The sequence below is a fragment of the Eulemur rufifrons genome, chromosome 18 (assembly GCF_041146395.1).
Source record: "Eulemur rufifrons isolate Redbay chromosome 18, OSU_ERuf_1, whole genome shotgun sequence".
Taxonomy (NCBI): domain Eukaryota; kingdom Metazoa; phylum Chordata; class Mammalia; order Primates; family Lemuridae; genus Eulemur; species Eulemur rufifrons.
Window position 1 is genome coordinate 33513718 of NC_091000.1, and position 26230 is coordinate 33539947.

Genomic DNA, 26230 nt, shown 5'->3' on the forward strand with positions numbered 1-26230 from the left:
ATTATAGGTGGCAAAAATACTGTGACTGAAAGCACAATCTATGCCTACATCCTATCCAAGGAAGCCTATACTGTGTACCAAAAGAAGTAAAGAGTAGTTATACTTGGTTGTACAGTACAGTTAACTTTCTCTTCATTATTCTTCTATTTTCTGAACTTTAACAACAGATTCTGATCGTTAACTTAATGATCAGGAAATTTTTTAAAAAACAACTATTTCAATTTTGTAAGTTAGCTTAGGAAGAACAAACAAAGGCCTATTTCCCCTTTCAGAAAGCAGTTTGTATTAAAAAGAGGTCAGGATGTAAAATGGACATGTTAAAGATTGGGAAGACAGCTGCAGAAGTCAAGCTCCAGTCTTTGGATAGGACAGATGACACTGGAAAAGATACTTATAATAGTCCCTCGAAGTCTCTGTGAGAATTCTGGGCTAGGTGTACTCAATATTACAGGCCTTCTTGTTCATATGGGCATTAGGCAGAAATTCCCAGGATGGCAGGTACTGACAAGTCAAATGTTTAAATATAATGCCCTTTGGAGTCAGAGAAACCAAGGTTAGCATCCCAGCACTACCACTTACTAGCTCAGTGAAGTTTAACTACTTGAAACCTTCTCACCCATGAAATAGAAAACTGCCTATCTCTCAGGTTTTTTTGTGCAAAACAACTCATATAATATAGTGCCTGTACCTCCGAAAATGACAATTATAATATCAAACACATTGGTATATCTCATTGAGGAGTAGAGACTGTAGGATCCCAAATGCCATTTTGTTTGCTCTATAGCTTTAGCTAAAAGCTTTAAGTATATAAAATTCCTTATATTCCTTTGTCAGCTGGAATGTCAACCTTTTGAAACTTAAATGAGTGTATTTAATACAATTTCCAAATGTAGAAAGCAGATTCTGTATTTGTGCTTGTTTCTAAAATTAAACCTTTAGAATGATCCTTCTGTAGGATCCAGAAATAACTAAGCCGCCTACCCCCTAGATTTTAGCAACTGACAGAAAACTGGGCGGACGTTTCCCATTCTCTGTCTTATTCCAACTGGCTTCCCTACCTACTCCTGGAGAGGCCTTCTCTCTTCCAGTTCGACTCTAAAGTAGCTGCCCCTTACCCAAGCTTTGTTTGAGCTGGAATAGGGTCAGCAGAAGAATGTAGCCAGTATTCCTCAAGCGTCTTCAAATAATTCCTGCAGCTTGCAGAATCATCCTCATGGGCCACTGGACCACCTGGCAGCAACTACACCACCTTGCATCCACCTCCTCCTTCAAACCTTGGTACGCAATCCTACAGCCCCGCCCCCGCAAATGACCAATCAGAGAGTGTAAAGCCAGCCGGATGGGGCGGGTCTCGTTTGGCGCTGACGACGAATCGCCTGCCTCAGACAGCAGAGGCGGAAGCGGAAAACAGCAGAAAGTCCTGGTTTGGCCTTGGGTTCCGCCGTAGGGGATGTCCCGTGCGAGGGAGTGAGGAAATCTTGGGGCCTGGTCTACCCAGCAGAATCAGGCGAAGAGACACCGGCTAGGGTTGGAAGGAGGAACCGCGAACCCCAAAGAAAAGAGCAAGCGGGCAGGCAGCTGTAGGGCAGAACTGGAGTGTGCTGGGTCCCTAGAGGCCGGTCCTGGTCGGCGCCGCTGTCGAGGCCATGGTGCAGGCAGAGCTCAGGGTGATCCCCAGGTGAGGGAGCGGCTCCGCCGGAGATCCCACCACAGTAAAACCGGGTAGATGCTGGGTGGGGAAGAAAGGATGCTGCCCGCACTGCTTCCCGGTAGCAACCTGAGAGGCCGCAGTTGCAGCAGCAGCAACAGCAACAAAAAGCACAGCGCCGGCCGAGGAGGCGGCTCGAGCTTTTGGTAAAGTCACCCAACAGCTCTTTCTCAGTAGTATGCGAATTGACAAAACAGCCAGAGAACAGGGCTCCCTATTACAGTCTCCTTCGAGCTCTTTTCCCTTGCTATCCGGAGCTAATTTATCCGAAAACATGCCTTGCACTTGTACCTGGAGGAACTGGAGACAGTGGATTCGACCTTTAGCAGTGGTCATCTACCTGGTGTCCATAGTGGTTGCGGTTCCCTTATGCGTGTGGGAATTACAGAAACTGGAGGTAAGAGGGTCCAGCTGCATCGGCCTCTACCCTTTCTTCTACCCATCTAGACTTGGGAAAGACACACCCTTCCCCCCATTTCTACCCTGGTTACCCAGACTTGGTATCCTGAAAACCATCTATGGAAATGATACATGAGCTCAGTATTAGGACATAAACCTGTCTGGTTTCTTGTTCACAGTTCTTCAAAGCATGCTACAGGTGGAGGTAAGACCAGGTGGAGAAAATAGAATATATTAATATAAGGGCACTGTTTTGCAAGTATTCATCAGTTCTCTGAAAGTAAGGTAATTGTATTCCTGAAATCTGACCTGTTCAGATATTGGACTTAACTAGATCAAATAAACTATCTTGAAACCCATGTATTGAATTTTATTAGCTTTTAACTAGCATTCTAAATTAAAGGATTGTAGTTGGTATAACTTTGTTCTTTGTTTTTACTTTGGAAATAAGCTCTTAACCAACAAAGGTTTTGCAAAAAGTCCCTTGTATAATTTTTGATGTCATATTCTTATTATGACATCAGTAAAATACCACAAGCTGGAAGACCCCAAGGTAAATATTTAACTAAGATATATACTTTATAAAAACTGTATAATGAACTTTAAATTCGAAGTTAATAGAAACCAGAAAGTACTTTTACTGAGAAACAACTATTTTACAAGACCATGGCTATTTTAGGCCCTTCTTTATTGTGGAAATGATTTTTACATAAACAAAATATTTAATATACATTTTCCTTCTCTATGTTCACCAAATTATTTTTTGTTGACGTTTTATACTGGCATAGTCCATATAGTTATTTTCAATGATAATGTAACATTCAGCTACATTAAATATTTCCCAATTGTTAGATATTGAGGTTATTCCCATAATGTATCTATCAAAATTCAGTTATAAACATCTTAATACAAATACGGTTTTCATACTTTGAAGTATTTCCTTGGAGTATGAGGTAGGAACTACTTTTAAGATTAATAGTATGCATAATATCACCCCAGTTTAAGAATTCTCTTAGTTGTTAGTTTCAACTGTTTGTAAGTGCCACTAGCTTTTAAGAAAAATTTTATTCTGCAATCTCTACTGCTGACATCTGAAGCCAAGTTCTCAACCGGTCTTGCCTGGACTCTTCTCAGTTCTCCAGCCCGAGTAGTCAGTTAAAACATAAGTCACATTATGTGTGTCTTCTTCAATCACTCCTAATCCCAGGGTAAAGGCCAGTATTCCTAACTGTGCCCATCAAGGCCCAACATCATCTGACAACACTCCCACCTGATTCCCCCTCTGACTTTACTCAAGTCCTAGGCTTCCACCACACTTTGCTCAAACATGCCAGGCTTGCTACCTCCTTAGAGCCCTTGCACTAAAAGTTCCCCATTCATAGAATGCCCTTCCCCCAGATATTATTCTTACTCCTTTACATCCTTCGGGTCTTTACTCAAATGTCACTTAACTACCCTATTTAAAATCACAAGCTTCCCCTCCTCAACTCATCATATTCCCTTCCTTGTTTTATTTTTCTGCATAGGACTTACCATGATCTACCACAATACATATTTTATTCAGTTTTCTTTCCCCCTCTTTCTGCGCAAATAACTGATACTTGAATAAACGATCAAGTATACTATATGGTCAGAGATATAAATGTGGCATCTATCTTCATGGAACTTAGTGGTGGAGACAAAAGCAACCAAAATTGTAAAAAGAAATGCTATGGGGGAAACTGAAAAAAAAAAAAAAAAAAGATCTGAGAAGTTAACAGGCAGGGTGATCTTATTGCACAAGTTCAAAAGACTACCAGCTATAGAAAATTACGTGGAAGTGAAGGGAAGTTAGAAAGCTCTTTATAATAGTTGAAAGGTAGTAAGTGGCTGAACTATGATGATTTATGCCCCAGATCAAGACAGCAGAAGTGGAGATGGAAAACTGAATTTTAAGTATCTTTGGAAGTGAACAAATAGGACTTGGCAGTAGATTGGATTGGAGAGGAGAGGCAGTGCGAGGAATAAATCAAAGATGATTCTGAGTTTTTTGATTTGAACAACTGGGTAAATGGTGGTGCCAGTTGAGATGGAAAATTGAGCATTAGGGACAGGTTTGAGAGAAATTAAGTTCCATTATGGATATTTAGTTTAATCAGAGACATTCAAATGGGCATGCCAAATATGCGGTTGGATATACAAGTCTAGAACTCAGAAAGGTTTCAGCTGCAGATATAAATGTGGGAGTTTATCATAGTCTGGTATTTTCTTATGGCAGCCTGTGCAGAGTGAGTGGCTTAAACAACCAAAATTTATTATCTCACAGTTTTGAAAGCTCATCCCATGCCCATGGGGTATATACTCATTTATTAGAATGGCAGGATGACCATCTTCACTATTTAAACTATTTCTCATACTCTCTTGGCTGAGCATGTAAAATTGAAGTCAAGTAGGTCAAATGCACACATGATGACACATTGCTCCGTAGTCTTTTCACCTTGTCCCACTCATCCTTATGTGCCAAGTAGCTATTCTGTCAGTTCTGCTCTCTCCCCTCAGGAGGATTGGGCCCAGAAAGCACTCTCTGCTGTTAGTTTCCCCTTTCTGTTTTGAAGCATTTGGCTAAGGGAGAGTTAACTTACTCCTAGACGCTTGTCTTTAAGGGTTTTTTCTTTCCTCTCTTCTTTCAAGTTACCTTAGAAAAAAAATCTGTTTATCTCTTCCTCCTCATTTTGTGGGCCAAAACAATTCAACTCATGCCTGATAAGTTTAAGAATAAGGTTAATGGTATCTTTATACCAATGTGTCTCAAATTTGAATAAATTATCTAGAGATAAATATAAAAGTAAAGTAAATGTAATAATATCTATGGATACCTAATGTTGGGTTATTCTATTACAATGTTACTTAAATATGTACATAAATAAAATAGGTTAAATTTCCTATGCATATAGCTTTTTATGTAGCTCAAAAATCAATTATTAAAACCAATAATTAAAATTAATGACAATATGGAGAGATGATGTTTTTCTGAAACTAAATTACACTTGCAGTGTAAAAATAATACTCTGTGGTACAGGATTTTTTGAATTTGGCATGACTATACTATCATATAATGACGTAATTCTCTGGTCACTTGTTTTTTATTGTTTAAAAGAGAACTTTCTTCCTTACAGCACACTGAGGATGCTTAATCTTCATTAGTCACAATGACATCATTTTTCTCTTAAGTCTACCACCAGGTTCTCCTTTTTGGAACTAAGGCAATCATAAAAACCAATGTGGATGCTAAAATGACTTCGCAATACTATTCTTAATGATTGCCTTATAATAGAGAAGATCTAGAATATGCTTATGCTATTATTAGTTTCTTAGATCATTCTTGAAATTTTGCTTTCCGTGGTTTCAGTCACCTGTGGTCCACTATGGTCCAAAAATATTAGGTGGAAAATTCCAGAAGTAAATAATTCATAAGTTTTAAATAACTTTTATTACAGTACATGTTATAATTGCTCTATTTTATTAGGTGTTAATCTCTTACTGTGCCTAATTTATAAATTAAACTTTATAAGTATGTATATATATGAAAAAATATATTTATACATATATAAACTTAAGAACTGTCCCTAGTTTCAGGCAGTCACGGGGGTGGGAGGATCTTGGAACACATCCCCTCAGTGATAAGGGGGCACTGCTGTACTTAATTTTAAATGAAATTAAGCAAAGCAAAAAGCCCTGGAAAATGAGTGACCAGACATTCCTTTTATTTATTTGTTTTTTCTTGTTGACATTTTTATTGGGATTGAGTTGAATCTACAGAACAGACTGGAAAGTGCAGACATCTTAACAATATTGTGTCATCATATCCACAAATGTGAACTATCCCTCCACTTAGATATTCTTTGATTTCTTTCATCAGAGTTTATAGTTTTCCTCATATAGATACTATAGATATTTTACTAGATTTATACCTAAGTATTTCCTTTTTGGGGTGAGCTAATGCAAATGGTAGCCAAGTCATTTTAACTGTGAAACAGTAGAATGCTTCCAGGAACCTAGAACTGGCTTAGAGGTTTTTTTGTTTTGTTTGTTTTTTTTAGAGATAAGGTCTCACTCTGTCACCCAGGCTGGAATGCAGTGGCACAATCATTGCTCACTGTAACTGCAAACTCTTGGGTTCAAGTGATCCTCCTGCCTCAGCCTCCCAAGTAGCTAGGATTACAGGTGGGCACCACCGCACCTAGCTAAGACATTCCTTTTAGAATCTTCACCTCCATGTATTTGCTTTTCATTTACTGCTTTGATTAATTCCCAGAATTTAGCAAGACTTTTGTATTTGCTTTTCAAGTTTTCTATACATTTTAATGTAAAAATTCATTATTGTAGAAATACATTTGTTTTCCATACTTTTGTTTTCTACTACTTCAATCTTTGGTCCCTGGTGGAAGAAAGAAAGTCTTGTTTAAAACAGTGAGACTAAGAGTTATGGACTTACGATTGATTGATTGATTGATTTTGAGACACATGTGGCCTTCTGGATCCTTGAGTGTGGACTTTTTTTTTTTTTTTTTTTTTTTTTTGAGGCAGAGTCTCACTTTGTTGCCCGGGCTAGAGTGAGTGCCGTGGCATCAGCCTAGCTCACAGCAACCTCAAACTCCTGGGCTTAAGCGATCCTACCGCCTCAGCCTCCCGAGTAGCTGGGAATACAGGCATGCGCCACCATGCCCGGCTAATTTTTTCTATATATATTTTAGTTGGCCAGATAATTTCTTTCTATTTTTTTTTAGTAGAGACGGGGTCTCACTCTTGCTCAGGCTGGTCTCGAACTCCTGACCTTGAGCGATCCACCCACCTCGGCCTCCCAGAGTGCTAGGATTACAGGCGTGAGCCACCGCGTCCGGCCGAGTGTGGACTTTTGACTGAATCCAAATTTTACTTTTACTTTTAATAAAGATATTTGTTCTGTGAAGTTTAGATTCGGTCAAGGGGCTGCACTTGGGGATCTGGAAGGCCACATGGGGCTTTGAGGCCACAGGTTCCCCACTCCTAAGGTTCAAGCAATCCTCCTTCCTCAGCCTCCCAAGTAGCTGGGACTATAGGCCCACGCCACCTCGCCCGGCTAATTTTGTCTAGTTTTTGTAGAGACAGGGTCTTGCTCTTGCTCAGGATGGTCTTGAACTCTTGGCCTCAAGCAATTGTCACTCCTCAGCCTCCTAAAGTGCTAGGATTACAGGTGTAAGCCACCATCCCCGACACCAGATCTATTTTAATTGTTAACTGCTCAAACCCCTCAAATATCAAAAATAAATGCCCACTTCCTCTTTAAAAAAAAAAAAAAAAAAGATTCGCACTCTTCAAGGCAGGATTACAAGTGAGTATAAAATTCTAATCCCTAGGGCCCCCCAAATAGGACAGAGATTCAATAAAGTTTTTTTTTTTTTTATCAGAAAGCAAGAGGATTACTTCAGCTCTCGTACAGGATGAGATGGTTCAAAGTATATTTTTAGAAATTGAGCTTTTAAAGGATATTTATCAGATACTGATATAAAAAAGAAATTAGAGCTTTTTTTAAAATAATGATATCCTGAGTTGATATTGTTGGTATATAAGAAGGGTCGTATATAGAAACACAATTTGGATAGTAGTGTGGCAGTACATAAAGAATTCAGCAAGATATCAGGCAAATATTCAGCACTCAAATAAATGTTCATTGTTTTCATGTATGCAAGAGTTTACCTATCAAAATGTTTAACAATAAAATTTGAAGAAAATGTAGGTAGATTTTTAACTTTCCAGCCATAAAAGCAAAGAAATAAACCATAAAAAGATTTTTAGATTTGACTTGCAGAAAATTTTAAAACTTCTGTACATCCCCAAGCACAATAATCAAATATAAAAGGCACATAATAAGCTGAGGGGAAATGACATGATGTTAATATTTCTAATGTATAAAGAGCTGTTATAAAAGGCTCCATGAGGAAAATGCTCAACCCCATGAGGAAAAATCCATCTTCTCCCTCCCCAAAAACACAAATAGGCTGTTTACGTTGAAGAAGAAAGGAAAATAGCCACTAATCACTTGGGAAATATCAAGCTTCATTAGTAATCAAATAAATGAAAATTTAAGAAATAAAAATATTTGGCTGGGCATGGACAATCTAGCACTTTCGGAGGCTGAGGTAGGAGGATCACTTGAGCCCAGGAGTCCAAGACCAGCCTGAGCAAGAGCGAGATAATTAGGGGGGTGTGCTGGTGTCCACCTGTAATCCCAGCTACTCAGGAGGCTGAGGCAGGAGGATCACTTGAACCCAGGAGTCTGAGGTTGCAGTGAGCTATCGGATGCCACTGCACTCTAGCCAGGGTGACAGTGAGACCCTGTCTTTCTCTCTTTCTCTCTCTTTCTCCCTCTCTCTCATAAATTAATCTCTATCTCTTTAGCTTTAGTATCAGAATTTATACTAATCTGTTATTTTGTTTCTTAAGGTTGGAATGCGCACCAAGGCTTGGTTTATTGCTGGAATCTTTTTGCTATTGACTATACCTATTTCGCTGTGGGTGATATTACAACACTTAGTGCATTATACACAACCTGAACTACAAAAACCAATAATAAGGTAAATCTTAATATATTTTGATTCTCCTGGTGTTGTGTTGGCTTATTTCATAAATATGACATAAGATGATTTTAATTTATGTTTTGCTTTTCAAATAGGATTCTTTGGATGGTACCCATATACAGTTTAGATAGTGTAAGTATTTTTCATTTTTATCTCATTAACTGAGAAGCTGTTTGATGATAGTAACTATACTTACAGAATGTTTGCAGTAAAGAAAGTATGTTGAGAATAAGGAGTCTTATTAATAAGAAAAGTAAAAAGATTCACTTGTTTTTAATGTTGACAAAGAATATAAAGTATAATAGAAAATGGAAATGTGATATTTTAAATTTTTAAAAATGTATGCCTTTTTTTGCTTAATCTTTTAAACTTTCAGATCAGTAGTTCTTAGTCCTTTAAAGAATATACTATTTTAAATTACATTATCACCTTTTTAATTTATTAAGTCTTTTATGTGGAATAAAAACTTAAAAAAAAGAAACCTTCCCAGTGGATATACATGCATTTGTTGTAGATGACTGCTCTAATTTGATTAAATGTAAAGGAAATACGTTTAGTAGCATTTTCTCTGATCATGTTAAGAAAAATTTCAGATTATATTTAAGAATTCAAGTACTGAATTTTGCTTTTCTCTTTATTATTTACCCCCAAACACTTATCTTTTTGTTTACCAGTATCCAAGATGTTTATTACTTCTAAAAATTCATTTCACAGATTGTCTGGTAGCCCTCATAATGATAAATTTTAGAGAGTCTCATGTAAGTATGTGACAAGACAACTCAAATTTAAAAATTAGCTTATTGTGAGTACCATAAATTGTAATGATAATTCATTTTATCTTAGCTACAACTCTTTTTAACATCTGTGCTTTTTCATAGTGGATAGCTTTGAAATATCCCAGCATTGAAATATATGTGGATACCTGCAGAGAATGCTATGAAGCTTATGTCATTTACAACTTTATGGGATTCCTCACCAATTACCTAACTAACCGTTATCCAAATCTGGTATTAATACTTGAAGCCAAAGACCAGCAGAAACATTTCCCTCCTTTATGTTGCTGTCCACCATGGGCTATGGGAGAGTAAGTATGTTTGGTTTTAATTTCTTTTATGTTTTTGTTTTATTTAAGCAGAGTTTTTAATTAGCAATCAGCTCTCTAAAAGGCAGTGTGTTTTAAGAACTATTGGCAAGACAAAAGGTATAAGAGTCCCTACCATGAAGTAGGTCATAGTCAAGTTTAAAGGCTAATAAAACACATTTTCATAATCCACATATATATTAGTCTTTTTTACATTATTCATCCCTAATAGAAAAATTAAATAAAATATTGAAGGAAAAGATCTGTATTAATTATTTAATCAAAATCTTTTTACAATAGGGAACCAAGGTCTGCAGATCTTATGTAAGGGCACACAACTAGTTAAAAGACTCAGGGAGAAGATAGTCTAGGTGGGAAAAGAGCATGTGATAGGAAATGGAAGCAACATATAGCAGTGTTTAACTAATAACATATAAGTTAGCTTGCCTTATTATATACTTGTGTATGACAGTAAAACCTATGTCATTTACAACTTTCATTTTAAAAAGTAAATTGAGGTTAAGATTGCATTTATGTCACAAATGAACCACTGGATATTTTTCAGCAAGCAAACATTTGAAAACTGTGTTTTAGAAAGACTAATTTTTGCAATACTATAAAGGATGCATGGAAGGGAAGAAGACTCCACAGATGGGGAAATAGATTAACTTATAATACTCCATTTGCAAGATAAGTTGAAAAGGAGGGATGAGATTGGAATAGAAAAGAAAGGCAAAAAGAATGCAACTGAAGAATCGGTAGGACTTGGCCACTGATTGATAGGGTTGGTAGAAGTTATAAGCCAAGGTAAATGGAAGTATAGTAATCAGTATAGACATAAGATGTAGGGGTGTCTGCATTAACTCCTATGAAGTATGGAACCATTTGTACAACATTCTGAAAAATGTCTCTACTTACACACTTGAAATGACAAGGAGCTACCTGGATTTTTAAATAATAAAAATTAAAATTAAAAAAATAAAATAATCAGCTGCTAATGGGTTCATTTGACAAATATGTATCGAGCAGCTAATATGTACCAGTATAAAGATATACCATAGTGCAGAAAACAGACATAGACTTCATGGAACTTACAGTTTGGCTAGGAGAGTTAGGAATTAAATGAAGACGCATACATAGTTACTTATTCAGGAAGTACAATGAAGGAAAAAGAACAGGAGACCATGAGAGAGAATAGTAACGAAAAATTAATATTGGTTGGTTATCAGGGGAGAGATATAGTGCTCAACTTCGAATAGAAGGACAAATAGGGATTTATAGCTAATGAGCAGATTGAGGGGGTCAGGGGATGTAAAATTTTTAAGAGGAAACAACAGGGCTAGGGGGATCCTGGCTAAACTGACCTAATAGGATTTTTGCTAAAGGCAGGCCAAGGGCTTAGTTATCAAGAGTGGGGGATGAGGAACTTGATCAGCTATCAAGGGTGATCAGGTATCAACGGAGTAGGGGAATGACTTAGCAAGAGTCTTTGCTTAGACGGACTTCACAGGCCAAGGATGAAGCCTAGTTGAAAAGAGGGCTTCGAGAAGCTTGTCTAAAGTTTGGTTAATGAGAGAATCTTTGTCAAGTGAGAAGCCATTGTAGGATATTACGCAAAGAACTGGTATCATTTTCAAAGGTTACTATGTTCTATGTAGACTGAATTGGAAGTGAGCAAGGGTGTAAGCTGGGATAGATAAGAGATTGCAGTGGTCCGCTATAGATGATGATGATGGCAGTGGCGATGATGATGGTGGTGGCTTGGCTTTGATCAGGGCTCTTCTGTCAATACAGAACCTGAGATGAGGCTCTAGCTGCCTCTTCAGACTGGCTCCCAATTAGCTGGTGGTCAGCTGAAACCCTAACCCTTTTTCAGATATTATTGGTCAAAATTCTCATATTCTGTGTTTGTACAATTGATTTGTTCCTATATACACAATTATATTTATTAATATTAAAATTTTTTTGTATTGGCTTCATTTTGTTCCTGAGACTTCTGAATTCTGACAACTGCTGATTGAAAAATGTGACTAATAGTCAGCAATGCATCCATAATTATAACTCAGTTTTTCTTACCTTTGCAAAGACATAGTTTGCCAAAGTCATGCAGTGTGGGAATGTGGTTTTAGTAATAATAAAACTTTTCATTCTGTTATATATAAATACATTTTAGGTTACCAGTCTTCCTCTCATAGATAACTGGTGATATATAGCTGATAATTAATAAAGTTATTGCTATTTAGGATAATTCAGTATAATGTTTTCATTTTAAGATACAAATGCCCTGGCAAGTTTGCAGTTAGTAGATGATAAAAGCTAAATCGCTTTTGAAATTGATTTCTTCAACATAAGTAATAAGCACAATTTTCTTTTAATGAATATTTAATTCATATAGATAGTTCATGGTGGTAGGGGATATATTTACCTAGTGACTCAGTGTACTTCCACTTCTAGATAAGTAGATGTTTTCACAAAACAGTACTAACCCTTGTTACTTAGTATTCTTTCCTCTTGTTTTTAAAATTTGGGGCCGGGCGCGGTGGCTCACGCCTGTAATCCTAGCACTCTGGGAGGCCGAGGCGGGTGGATTGCTCAAGGTCAGGAGTTCGAGACCAGCCTGAGCGAGACCCCGTCTCTACTAAAAATAGAAAGACATTATATGGACACCTAAAAATCTATATAGAAAAAAATTAGCCGGGCATAGTGGCGCATGCCTGTAGTCCCAGCTACTCTGGAGGCTGAGGCAGTAGGATCGCTTAAGCCCAGGAGTTTGAGGTTGCTGTGAGCTAAGCTGACGCCACGGCACTCACTCTAGCCTGGGCAACAAAGTGAGACTCTGTCTCAACAAAAAAAAAAAATAAAAAATAAAAAATAAAATAAAATAAAATTTGGGTTACAGCGCACTAAGTTGAATTTAACACAGTTTGAAAAATATTGCTCTAGGTATATTCCTTCATGTAAATATGCTAGGTCTTACAGGTTTGGTTCAACTTCATAAGTTAGTGGCAAACTGTTTTCTGAAGTGTACCAAATTGCTCGCCCACCAGCATTATAGAATAGTTCTGGTGAACCACATCCTCACCTACATTTGGTATTATGCAGACTTCTTTATGTTTGCCTATCAAGAGGGTGTAAAGTAACATATCACTGTGGTCTTAATTTGGATTTCCCTGATTAGTAATGCGGTTGAGCATCTTTTCATGTTTGTTAGTCACTTATGTTTCGTTTTCTGAAAAATGTTTGTTTCTTATTCTTTAATGGGTTATCTGTCTTGTGGAATTACAGACGATTTTTAAACATGTAGATACTAATTCTTTCTTTGACATGTTAAAAATATCTCCAGTTTTTGGCATGCTTTGTCACTTTATATTGTATCTGTTGATAAACATTGTGTCTTTTGAATTTTAAAATAGTTGAATTTATCAGTCTTATAGTTAGTACTTTTTTGGGTCTTGTTCAAAAAAATCCTCCCTAACCCAAGATTATAAAACATTCTCCTATGCTTTTTTCCTAAACATTTCAGAATTTTACCATTAAAACTTAGCACTAGATCCATGTGGAGTTAATTTATATTGTGTGAAGTAGAAGTGTAATTTCATTTTATTTCACTGGATAACTGCCCTAGCACCATTCTCTCCCTTCTCCCTGCTGATCCCTTCAGATCAGTGTTGGCACCTCTGTCATATATAAAGTTTCCATATGTATGGGTTTGTTTGTGGTCTTTCCTCTGTTTTATTGGTTAACTTTTCTATCCCTGGACCAATTCCATACATTAATTACTATAGCTTAGTAATAACCCTTAAAATGGGCCAGGTAAGGTGGCTCACACCTGTAATTCTAGCACTTTGGGAGGCCAGGTGGGAGGATTGCTTGAGACCAGCCTGAGTGACATAGTGAGACCTTGTCTCTACAAAAAATAATAAAAATTAGCTGGACGTCATGCTACGTGAGTTTGAGGTCACAGTGAGCTATCATGATGGCACTGCACTCTAGACTGGACAACAGAAGCAAGACCCTGTCTCCAGAAATAAATAAATAACCTTAAAATGAAGAGCAGGTACCCCAACCCTATTATTGTCTTGGTTCTTCTTGCATTTTTGCTCTTACATATACATTTTAGAAACAGCTTGTCAAGTTGCTTGAAAAAGCTTTAATTCAATCCTTAGTTTATTGACATCTTTATGGATTTTGAATCTTATCGATGCATATGGTCTAGCTTTCCATTTATTTAGCTCTTCATTTGTATCTTTCAATAAAGTGTAATTTTCTCATAAAAGTCTTATATATCTTTTGTTGACTTTGTAAATATATTTTATTTCCATTAAAAATGGCATCTTTTAAAAAAATTAGTTTCACTGCTGCCCATGTGTAGAAAGGCAACTGATTTTTGCATAGTGATTTTTATATCCAAAAATCTTGTTAAACTTTTAGTCTGTAGATCCTTTTAAGTTCTTTGTGTAGACAGTCATCTGCAAATGAAGGATCTGTTTCCTTTCTAGTCCTTATAGCATACATTTCTTATTCTTGTCACTGTTGGGAATTGTAAAATGTCACAGTTTAATTTGATGTTTCTAAAGGTGTTTTGTAGGTATTCTTTACCAGCTTATAAAAGAGCTCCCTTTTATGCTAGTTTAAGAGATTTTAATTATGAAGAAGTATTAAATTTCATAAAATGCTTTTTCTATACCTATTGAGATGATCATGGTTTATCCTATTTAATCTATTAATGTAGTGAATTAGATTAATGGATTTTCTAATGTTAAAACCTCCTTGCATTTTTAAGGATAAATGCAAATCGTTATGATGTATCATCATCTTTTTTGGTATGTTAATATTTTATTTAGAATTCCTACCTCTACATTCATGAGTAATATTAGACCATAATTTTCATTTCTTTTATTGTCTGGTTTTCATATCTAGGTTATACTGGCTGAATAAGACTTATTGCCTTTTATTTGTATATCACAGGAAGAGAGTACATATTATGTTATACCTTGAAAGACTGGACTTGGACTTTTCTTTGTGAGAGGAAAATTATAGCAGTATTTAGTCTCCCTATTGTTTCTGGAATCGTTTTTTGAAAAGTATAGTTTTTAGGAATTAAAACAGTAAAGTTTTAAATGCATAGGCATACATTAGTGTATGTCTTCTTAATCCCTTTTGGATCTGTCATTATGAACCCTCTTTAACATTTCTAATGTTAACTGTATCTTTGTTTTTTCCTTAATCTTATCAGAAGTTTGCTGATTTTTGCTAGTCTTTTCAAGAACTGACTTATGGCTTTGTTGATTCTCTCTGTAGTATGTTCGTTTTCAATTTCTTTAATGTCTGCTTTGTTTTTACTTCCTTTCTCCCATTTCCTTTGGTTTACTATTGTATGTTCATTTCTTAGTGTGTTATACATTCTTAGCTCATTAATTTATAGCCTTTATTCTTTTCTAATACTGCATATAAGACTACAAATTTCCCTCCAAGTACTACATTCCCTGAACCCCCTGGTTTTGATATTTAGTATTTTCATTAGCATTCAGTTCAAGGTTTTTAAATTTCCACGGACATTTCTTCTTTACTCAAGTTATTTTGGAACATTTTTAAATTTCCAAAATTATGTTTTGGTTTGCTTTTTCATCTTATTTATTTGCATTGCAGTCAGAAAATGTACTATGAGACAGCCTTTGAAATTTGCTAAGGTGTGTTTTATGGGCTGTAGTTCATGAGCAGTTTTTAAAAGGTGACCTGTGTGCTTGAAGAGAATGTATATGCTGTGTTAGTGGATTACTGTATTATATTAAATATTTATGTCCATGAGGTCAGTTTTATTGTGTTATTCCTACCACTTCCATCCCTTTCATATCCTAATGTTTTAGATATATGGTTTGTTTTTAAAAAGTTTCATGGGGTTTTTTTTTACACTAATCTAACAATCCACACTTGAACAGGTTAAGCAGTTTGCATTTTTGTGATTATTAATAGGTTCACTTATAATCTTGCCATCTTTTTGTCTTCCATTTTTCTCTTTTTCTTTTCTTATTTTCATTGATTACATTCTTTTTTTAATAAACATTTTGGTCCTAGTAATATAGCACCTTAAGGCGTCTGTATGCCAGTCTCACTATCTTTTCAGTCTAGGTATAATCCTTAGATTAAGGGACTTATAATATATAACTTTGACAATCAGTTCTCCTGGTAGAAGTGATGAATAAGCATTTGCTTTCAGAGCAACTTGGTCTAAATTTTAAGAGGGTTTATACATAGTTCTCAGGACTGTTTTTGGCAATTGTTGTTTTGGGGCTTTTTTGTTTTGTTTTTTTGTTACTCCTTGTAAATTTCCCCTTATATTGAGTGAGCCCAGTGATAGAATAAAAACTGTTCAATGCAGGATCTTTGTTTTGTCCTTTCAGAGTATCCAATCAGTGATACTCTCTAGAATGATAACCAAATACCAAACTTAAAAGGAAACAATCCTACATGTAAACAATACTTTCTAAATATTCGTTCACATACACACACACACACACACACACACACACATCATTCATTACTCAGTTTTTCTTCCAGAAACACACAGGGATGCACTTTTGTACCCTTTGTTCTATGTTGCCCTATTCAAGAACTTGAGACTGTACACAAAAAGGGAGATCGTTCAGAAGATGTAGCTGTTAAATAATTTCAAAAATGGTTATTTAATTTGTTTGCTATCCACATTATTCTCCCACCACTATTTAGGATGACTAAATTGAAGGAAATATAAGTATGGTATCATTAGTCAACATGATTTTAATTTGGAGGCTTTGGGGAAATCTGGTGCTATTTAAATGAGTAGTTGAAATGCTAAATTATTTTTCTTTTGCAGAGTATTGCTGTTTAGGTGCAAACTAGGTGTACTGCAGTATACAGTTGTCAGACCATTCACCACCGTTGTTGCTTTGTAAGTACACAGATTTTATATTACCATTTATTTTAAATATTTCTGCTTTTATGTGGGAACAACTAAGTAGAAAAAAGTATTTTTAATTTACTTGTTTAAGGCAGGTCTAGTCTGCTGTAAAAAACAGTACACAGAGACTTTATTAAAATAAAAAAGCAACCATTTATAGGTATCGAATCACGACAAGGTTCTTTTAAATATTTACATCCTCTCTAGAGCTTACTGTAAAGCACTTTGAAAAAAATGCTCTCTTTTCAAATACACAGCTTTACAGAAACCCTACTGCATGAAGTTAATATATGCTACTTTAGGTTGATTGCACAGTTTTATTTTCTAAATAGTTAATTTAGAATATATTGAGAGGCCTGGCACGGTGGCTTACGCCTGTAATCCTAGCACTCTGGGAGGCCCAGGTGGGTGGATCGTTTGAGCTCAGGAGTTCAAGACCAGCCTGAGCAAGAGCAAGACCCCGTCTCTACTAAAAAAATAGAAAGAAATTAGCCGGACAACTAAAAATATGTAGAAAAAATTAGCTGGGCATGGTGGAGCATGCCTGTAGTCCCAGCTACTCGGGAGGCTGAGGCAGGAGGATTGCTTGAGGCCAGGAGTTTGAGGTTGCTGTGAGCTAGGCTGATGCCACGGCACTCTAGCCCGGGCAACAAAGTGAAGATCTTGTCTCAAAAAAAAAAAAAAAAAAATAGAATATATTGAGAGACTGTACTCCAAGAAGTCATATTTTTCTTTAAAATATTCTGTTAAGAGTTAGAATTGAGGTAAAATGGGTTATCATTAAGCTACCTGGAAAAACTATTCCCTAAAAATTTAAAGACATCAAATAATTTAAAGCAGATAGACTGCATATATTATATACTAGTTATTACAACGTTCTGCATGCTCACAGAGGAAAAACAGAAAGACCTCTGAAAGAAGAAGTCTTTATTCTGCCTTTGAGCTGGCAATAATTATTTAGCCAATTAAGACATTCATTTATTTATGAAGGCATGCTTTATAAATAAAGGTTCTCTGCAGTTTAGAAAGTGGTTAAGCACATAATTGAATATTGATGATAATATTTAGTTGAGGGTATCTGTGTCTTCATAAAATTTACCTCCAAGATAATTTAGGGGAAAAAATTATAACTCCAGTTATTGACTGGCATTATGTGTTTAACAATCAAGCTTTTCAAAATTAGGCAGCGTAGTGTTTTTGAATTTAACAATCACTCTTTCTAGTTCATTGTTACGTGTCTTATTTTGGATTTCCTTCAAGTTGGTGGAGTAATGATACGGAAACATTTTTGGAAAAATATGTTTATTTTTGAACCACCTCCATGGCCAAAGTCAAGTGATTATCTATGGGATCTTTCAAATAAACTGACTTCTAAATTTCAGTATTGCCATCACAGTGTTTTAAAAGTATGTTTTGATTTAATCATAAAGATGTCTCATTTTTACCATTTTTTAGAATCTGTAAGCCGCTTGGTATATATGATGAAGGGAACTTTAGCTTTTCAAATGCTTGGACTTACTTGGTTATAATAAACAATATGTCACAATTGGTAAGTAAATACTCATTTTTCTTAATCATACTAAATTAGTATCTGTAACTCTGAATTTTTTTAGGCAAAGTTTCTTAGAATAAAGCTTGTGTCTTTTTGATCTTGAAATTTAATTTATAGGAAGACTTGAAAAACTGTAATATACATCTTTATACATATATAAAGATATAATAATATCTTCGTTAATTATTTGGTGACTTAATACCCTGACCTGTTGATCATGTTTGTTGATTTATTTCTGTTGCTCATTGCATAGTTGTGAGGGTATGTCATAAATAAAAGCACAGTACTAAGTAAATAAAATATGTATACACACATACCAAAAATATAGATAGACTGGACATAGTAAAAGAAAATGTCAAATTGGTATTTGTCAGTATACAGTTTCAATAAAAGTCAGAGAATAAAATTCTCTGATACCATATTTGGAACTAAAGGAAAATTGAGATTGCCAAGTTTTAAAAAATGGATGATGTTCTAGTAATAGAAAGTAATATATAATGCTCTAAAGATTACTATTCGATCCTGTGAACTTAAAAAATGTGCATTTCATTTAAATCCTTTGGGTAATGCTTTAAGCAAAATAATAATTTAGATGCAGTAGCATACATGTATGGTATTAGAGCTTTATAATAAAAATTAGAAGTCTATGTATCTAAAGCTTTTCCACATGTTCATCTTCTTTGGAAATGGTAGTTCTGTTTCTGGGAACGTATTCTAAAGAAATGGTCAGGCCAGGTGCAGTGGCTTACACTGTAATCCCAGCTACTCAGGAGGCTAAAATGGGAAAATCACTTGAGGTGTGGAGTTCAAGATCAGCCTGTGCAACATAGTCAAGGCCTGTCTCTAAAATAAACTTTTTTTTAATTAGCTGGGTGTGGTGGTGTGCACCTGGAGTCCCAGCTACTCGGGAGACTAAGGCAGGAGAATCACTTGAGCCCAGGAGTTGGAGGCTGCAGTGAGCTATGCTGGTACCACTGCACTCCAGCCTGGGTGACAGTGAGACCCTGTCTCTTTAAAAAAAAAAAAAAAAAAAAAAAAGATAAGAATCCTTATGAAACATATGGAAGTTAAGTACTTTAAGTGTAAAAAAAATTAGGCAACAAAATTTTCTATTTAGTTCATGACGCCTGTTAAAAAACCAGCTTATGTGTAGAGAGGAATGGTTGGATGATAAGCCTATAGAGAACTTTACCCTTTTTTTACTGCTTTCCTATTCTAAAAATAAATTAGTATTTCATATAATTTTAATGGGAAAAAGTGAACTTTTAGGAAAATATTTGTTGCTGTTCATCACTACACTAGGTTACTGCCACTAATTTCTAAAAATAGTTACTAAATCTTATTCAGCTGGAACAGCATATTGCCCTCAGGAAAAAATTATTTTCCTGATTCTTTACATTTAGATTTCATGGTCACAATTTTATTGAAATTGTACTTTTGTAATGTGTTGCCTTATAAATAATGTACATACAATGTTACATAAGATAGACTAGGTAAGGTACTAAAGCCTTATAAAGTTAATGGTTATTTCTGTTTAAAAGCCATGACAGATAGATATGTTTTTTATTCTGGCTGAACAAGAGCCTCCTTTTTCTTCCAATTGTGTCAGTCAGTCATTTGATTATTGTTCCCTTTATGGGGCCCAGGGAAGTGTACACTTAAAAACATTTTCAGGGAAGATGTTATACATCTCTTTTGAGAAATTTCAGATGGTATATATTCATCTACAGTAAACTATAAAATCTTGTTATTAATCTAAAAATAGAATTATAAAGCCTAGAAAAATATGCCTGCAACATCATTCTGTACCAGGTCTCTGGTATGTAGTATTTCTGTTACCATATTTAGTTACTCTTACTGAAGAAGTTTAACTGTTAATCTTGTTTCTAGTTTGCCATGTATTGTCTCCTGCTATTTTATAAAGTTTTAAAAGAAGAACTGAGTCCAATCCAACCTCTTGGCAAATTTCTTTGTGTAAAGCTGGTGGTTTTTGTTTCTTTTTGGTAAGTGTTGCTTTCTCTTACATGTTCTTATTTTCTAAAGGGCAGTAAAAACTGCTGATTAAAGGAAGATTTTAAAAAATAGTCTTAATGCGAAGAAGGACTAAAATATCTCTACTTACCTTTTTAAAAGTTCATCCTTTTAGTCCTTCTAGGATTTTCATAAAGAAATAATCAGATGGTCACTGCAACGTTTATAAGAACATAATTTGAGACATATCTCAGTACTAGAAGAATCATTAAAATAAATCATGGTCCTGTCACACAATAGAATACTATACAATTTGGAAGAAAGCATGATATAGAATATTTAATGATGTGGGGAAATGTTTATCAGTAAATATTTTTTTTAAAATAGAAGGCAAAACTATACATGGTCTTAGTTCAGTAAAGAGGTAGGTAATAGGCATCCTAGAAACAAATGTAACAAGATAGAAATACAAAAAGGGGAAAAGAAAAATCCTAAAATCCCATCATCCAGAATGATTAACATTTTGGTACATCTATGTCATATATAAAACTCCATAGAAATAGTTTCGTACTATTGTGGAATTCAGTAGTATATTCAGTATATTATGGATGGTTCCTTGTCAGTAAAAAGAAATATAATTTTGTTGTTTGGGGGGTTTTGTTTTTTCTTTTGCTTAGTGTTCTGTTGTATGAATATAATTTTTTAGCCAATCTATTGGTATCTAGGTTGCTTCTAATTTTTTCACCAGTACAAGTAACACTGAAGTGAATATTCTTGTATGAAACCTTGTCTATCTCATTATTTGCTGTTTAAATTTAACCTGGGGCCGTATCCCTAGATTTGCTTGAAATGCTCAGCATGACTCCTCTCTGTCTTGGAGTCAGACCCCTTTTCTGAGTTTGTCTGTAACTCCAGTTAAGTCAAACAAGTCTGGTTTCAAGTGACTGTTTTAAAAACTAATCTGAATAATTCATACATGTGTAAACATTAGAGTATCTGTCCTTTATTTCATTTTCACTGCATGTTGTGTAGGTGTTAGGCATTGTGCATGTATAGGAAGAACTTAAAATCTAATTGCTTGTGCATACTTTCAAAACACAAAAAGATGTATAAACCAAGTATTGATGTTTTGAGAATACATAACCAAAATTCATCTGAGGTAACTATAGAAGAATGAATCTTTATATAGCAAGTTAATATATTTAATATAGATACAGTTTCTTCAGGAATATGATGTGAGGGCAGGGTGGTGGTGTCCACAGGTTGAGCTGGGGTTTAACTTTTTTAAATGGCATATTTTTGAAACTACTCATTTTATGCTTGATATAGATTTAGTGTTTACCTTTTCCTAACATATAGGCAAGCAGTAGTTATTGCTTTGTTGGTAAAAGTTGGCGTTATTTCTGAAAAGCATACATGGGAATGGCAAACTGTAGAAGCTGTGGCTACAGGACTCCAGGTAAGTAGTGCTATCTCTGAATTCAATAGAACTTTACTATTTGTTAAGCATTTTTACTTATTATCTCCACTAAACCTGACAACATGCAGGGTTTAGGACTACTGTTAGCCTCCCGTTACAGGTGAGAAAACAAGAGAACCCTAGAGAAACCGGCCATAATTACTGCTTTGTAGCAGAACCGGGAATAAAACCTGGATTTCATAATTCCTAGTCCATTTCTCCTCTTAAGTCCTTGGGTGGTGGATTGACAATGCAGCGTACTTTGCTTCTTAAGAAATACTTCAAGTAGTACAAGATAGATTTAAATTTTGGCATTCTGTCTTTTTTTGAAGAGGTCAAAAATAATTATTTTAGATAATGGAAAAATGAATATAATTTGAAAAGGAAAATAACAGCTGTTTATACTTTCGGACTTTTTTTTTTTTTTTCCAGCTCATTATGGGGGTACAAAAGTTCAGGTTATATATATTGCCTATGCCCCCCCATTCTACTTTAGGACTTTTGAAAAGTACCTGGAGAAAGCACTCTACACAATTAGATTCAAATCCAAAGATGACTGATATTTTTGTTGTTGTTTTTATAGGACTTTATAATCTGTATTGAGATGTTCCTTGCTGCTATTGCTCATCACTACACTTTCTCATACAAACCGTATGTCCAAGAAGCAGAAGAGGGCTCATGCTTTGATTCCTTTCTTGCCATGTGGGATGTTTCAGATATTAGAGATGATATTTCTGAACAAGTAAGGCATGTTGGTAAGTAGTAGCCATTTAATTCATCCAAATAGGTAGGTTATTGAATTTCTCATACTAGGGCAATTTAGTAGCTATTTAAGATAAAAAAAGACTATTTAAAGCAGTACCACAGTACAAGCTTATCAAATTTGGGGGATGAGATGGAAGTGGGGCACTTATTTTTAGAATGGTAAGTTTATAATGATGAAAATAACTTTTGACTAACATGGAAACCTTTATATTACTCTAAAGGACGGACAGTCAGGGGACATCCTAGGAAAAAGTTGTTTCCCGAGGATCAAGATCAAAATGAACATACAAGCTTGTTATCATCATCATCACAAGATGCAATTTCCATTGCCTCTTCTATGCCACCTTCACCCGTGGGTCACTACCAAGGGTTTGGACACACTGTGACTCCCCAGACTACACCCACTACAGCTAAGATACCTGATGAAATATTTAATGATACTACAGGAGAAAAAAAAGAAGCTTCAGATAAATCCGTGGACTCATGAACAGTGTGCAAAAGCAAACTGTGCTACTACCGTATTATATTATTACCTGGTATCCCATGGCTCAGGATTTTGTGCGTGGGACAAACCATAAATTATGGAAAATTTTGACACAAAAACAGGTGAAAACCAGGTACAATGACTGGGTTTATATATGTAAGTTTTGTATATCAAAAATAATCAGTCTAAATTTCCTAGGCTTAGACTTGATTTCTTAACATTAGAGTATCACATACTCAAATGGTAGAAAATGACTTCAACTAAATGATGCTGATGTTACACTGCTTTATCAAGAGGATGGACATTAAAAAAAAAATCAGTACTTCCTACCACTGCTGCATGAATATTATGCTCTGGAATTAACAGAAAGCATAATACAGAAATATGAATTAGTGGAACTTAATCATAATCATGTGCCATACAAACTTACCTAACAATTATTTCTCTATTTCTCAGCTGAATGTCTTTCAATAAATAAGAATTTATCATTTATTTTCTGTAACTTTTTATGTCTCTCATTCTTTAAACATAAACCCAAACCCTTAATGTTTTAACAAAAATTTGTTGATAAGAGGCACAGCAAAAGAGAAGTCAAAAAAAATTACTATTAATACTTTTCCTCAGAGCTATTAAAGGTGGCAGCAAATGTAAATCTCAGCTGAGTGGTCTTAATTATTCACTAAACCATTATCAGAAGACATATAGGTGCTACTTGGGGAAAATTTATTACTTAGGATGGGGTTTTTGTAATTGCTAATCACAGCCCATTAGCTTATATTTAACATTGTATAATGAAAACAAAATACAGAAAGTACCATAGTATGTTGCAAAAAGTGTAAGTACTATTTCTGAAAGCCTTTGTTTTATATATTTATATACACACTCATGTGGGTGTGTGTGTAAGTATACTGGTTCATAGTAATTATGGTACAAAGTCTTTATTCTGTCCACTATTATATATTAAACATTTCTATTAAAAGTAAAGCTGGGGCCGGGCGTGGTGGCTCACGCCTGTAATCCTAGCACTCTGGGAGGCCGAGGTGGGCGGATCGTTTGAGCTCAGGAGTTCGAGACCAGCCTGAGCAAGAGCGAGACCCCATCTCTACTAAAAATAGAAAGAAATTATATGGACAGCTAAAAATATATATAGAAAAAATTAGCCGGGCATGGTGGTGCATGCCTGTAGTCCCAGCTACTCGGGAGGCTGAGACAGGAGGATCGCTTGAGCTCAGGAGTTTGAGGTTGCTGTGAGCTAGGCTGACGCCACGGCACTCTCTCTAGCCCAGGCAACAGAGTGAGACTCTGTCTCAAAAAAAAAAAAAAAAAAAAAAGTAAAGCTGGGCTATATGTAAAAGTTTACAAAAAAACTATTAGAACTAATAAATGAGTTCAGTAAAGTTGCAGGATACAAAATTTTTATACACAAATAATGAATGACCTAACAGAAGAATCTCAAAATAATTCCATTTATAATAGTATCAAAAAAAATACTTAGGAATAAATTTAACCAAAGAAGTGAAAGATCTGTGCCATGAAAACTATAAAACATTGATCAAAGAAATTGAAGACACAAATGGAAAGATATCCTATGCTCGTGGATCAGAAGCATATTGTTAAAATGTCCATACTATCCAAGCAATTTACAGATTCTATGCAGTCCCTATCAAAATCTTAATGGCATTCTTTACAGAAATAGAAAAAATAATCCTAAAATTCATATGGAATCATAAAAGACCCTGAAGAGCCAAAACAATTCTGAGGAAAAAGAAAAGGTAGAAACATCTCATGTCCTGATTTTAAATTATGTTACAAAGGTACAGTAATCAAAACAGTAGGGTACTGGCATAAAAATAGTCCAGTGGAACAGAATAGAGAGCCCAGAAATAAACCCAAATGTACACAAGTCAACTAATTTTTGACAAGGGCAACAAAAGGACATGATGGCAAAAGGATGTTCTCTTTAATAAGTGATGCTGGGAAAACTGGATTTCCAAACACAGAAGAATGAAATTGGAACCTTATCTTACACCTACATAAAAATCAGCTCAAAATGGACAAAAGCCCTAAACGTTAAGACCAGAAATTATAAAACTTCTAGAAGAGAACACAGGAAAGTTGCTGGACATTGGCCTAGGCAATGATTTTTTTGGATATCACATCAAATGCTCAGTTCACAAAAGCACAAACAAGTAAACAGGACTGCAACAAACTAAAAAGCTTCTGTGCAGCAAAGGAAATAGCAAAATGAAATGACAGCCTATGGATTGGGAAAAAATATTTGTAAACCATATTGATAAGGGGTTACTATCCCAAATTTATAAAGAATTCAGACAACTCTAGTAGAAAAACAAAATAACTCTTTTAAAAATGGGCAAAAGACCTAAAATAGACATTTCTCCAAAATAATACAAAAATAGCCAACAGGTATGTGAAAGGGTGCTCTCAATGTCAAGCATCAAGGAATTGCAAATGAAAACCACTGTAAGACACTACCTTACACTAGTTGAGATAGCTATTCTCCAAAAAACAAAAGATAACAAGTGTCGGTGATGATGTGGAGAAAAGGCAACTCTTGTGCACTGTTGGTGGGAATGAAGATTGGTACAGCCATTATGGAAAACATTATGAAGGTTTCTGAAGAAATTAAAACTACCATGTGACACAGCAGTCTCCCTCTTCCAGGCATATACCCAAAGGAAATGAAATCACCACTTTGTAAAGATATCTGCACTTCCATGTTCATTGGAGCATTAGTCACAATAGCCAAGACAGAGAGAGAACTGAAGTGTCCCTCAGTAGGTGAATGGATTAAAAAAATGCATATATGCACAATGGAATATTATTCAGCCCCCCAAAAGGAACAAGATCTTGCCATTTCCCATAACATGGATGAGCCTAGAAGACATTATGCTAAGTGAAATAAGCCAGAGAGGAAAAAAAATATTGCATAATCTTTCATGTGGAGTCTCAAAGAAAAAATCAAATGTACAGAGATAGATAGCAAAACAGTGGTGGGCAGGGAGAAAATGGGGAGATGTAGGTCAGAGGATACAAGGTAGCAGATATGGTAGCATGAACAAGTGTAGAGATCTAATGTCCACATAAGCAATACAGGTAATAAAATTGTACTATATTTGGGATTCATGCTAAATGAAATTTTATTTGCTCTTGCCACACAAATGGGTAACAGATAATGGATATGTTAACTTGCTTCATGTTGTATACCTTAAATATAAGCAATAAAATTTATTTAAAAAAATTAAAAAGTAAAGCTCAGT

At 35.3% G+C, this 26230-nt stretch overlaps 1 protein-coding gene across 1 annotated transcript; it reads left to right on the plus strand.

The window, feature by feature from the left end:
* Positions 1-1433: 1433 nt before the first annotated feature.
* Positions 1434-23411, plus strand: TMEM184C (transmembrane protein 184C). Its single transcript, XM_069493094.1, has 10 exons — positions 1434-2105; positions 8570-8700; positions 8799-8835; positions 9582-9787; positions 16638-16712; positions 18177-18270; positions 20164-20276; positions 21604-21703; positions 22287-22458; positions 22690-23411. The coding sequence occupies exons 1-10, from the start codon at positions 1887-1889 to the stop codon at positions 22953-22955; spliced, it is 1413 nt and encodes a 470-aa protein (XP_069349195.1). The 5' UTR covers positions 1434-1886; the 3' UTR covers positions 22956-23411.
* Positions 23412-26230: the final 2819 nt, after the last annotated feature.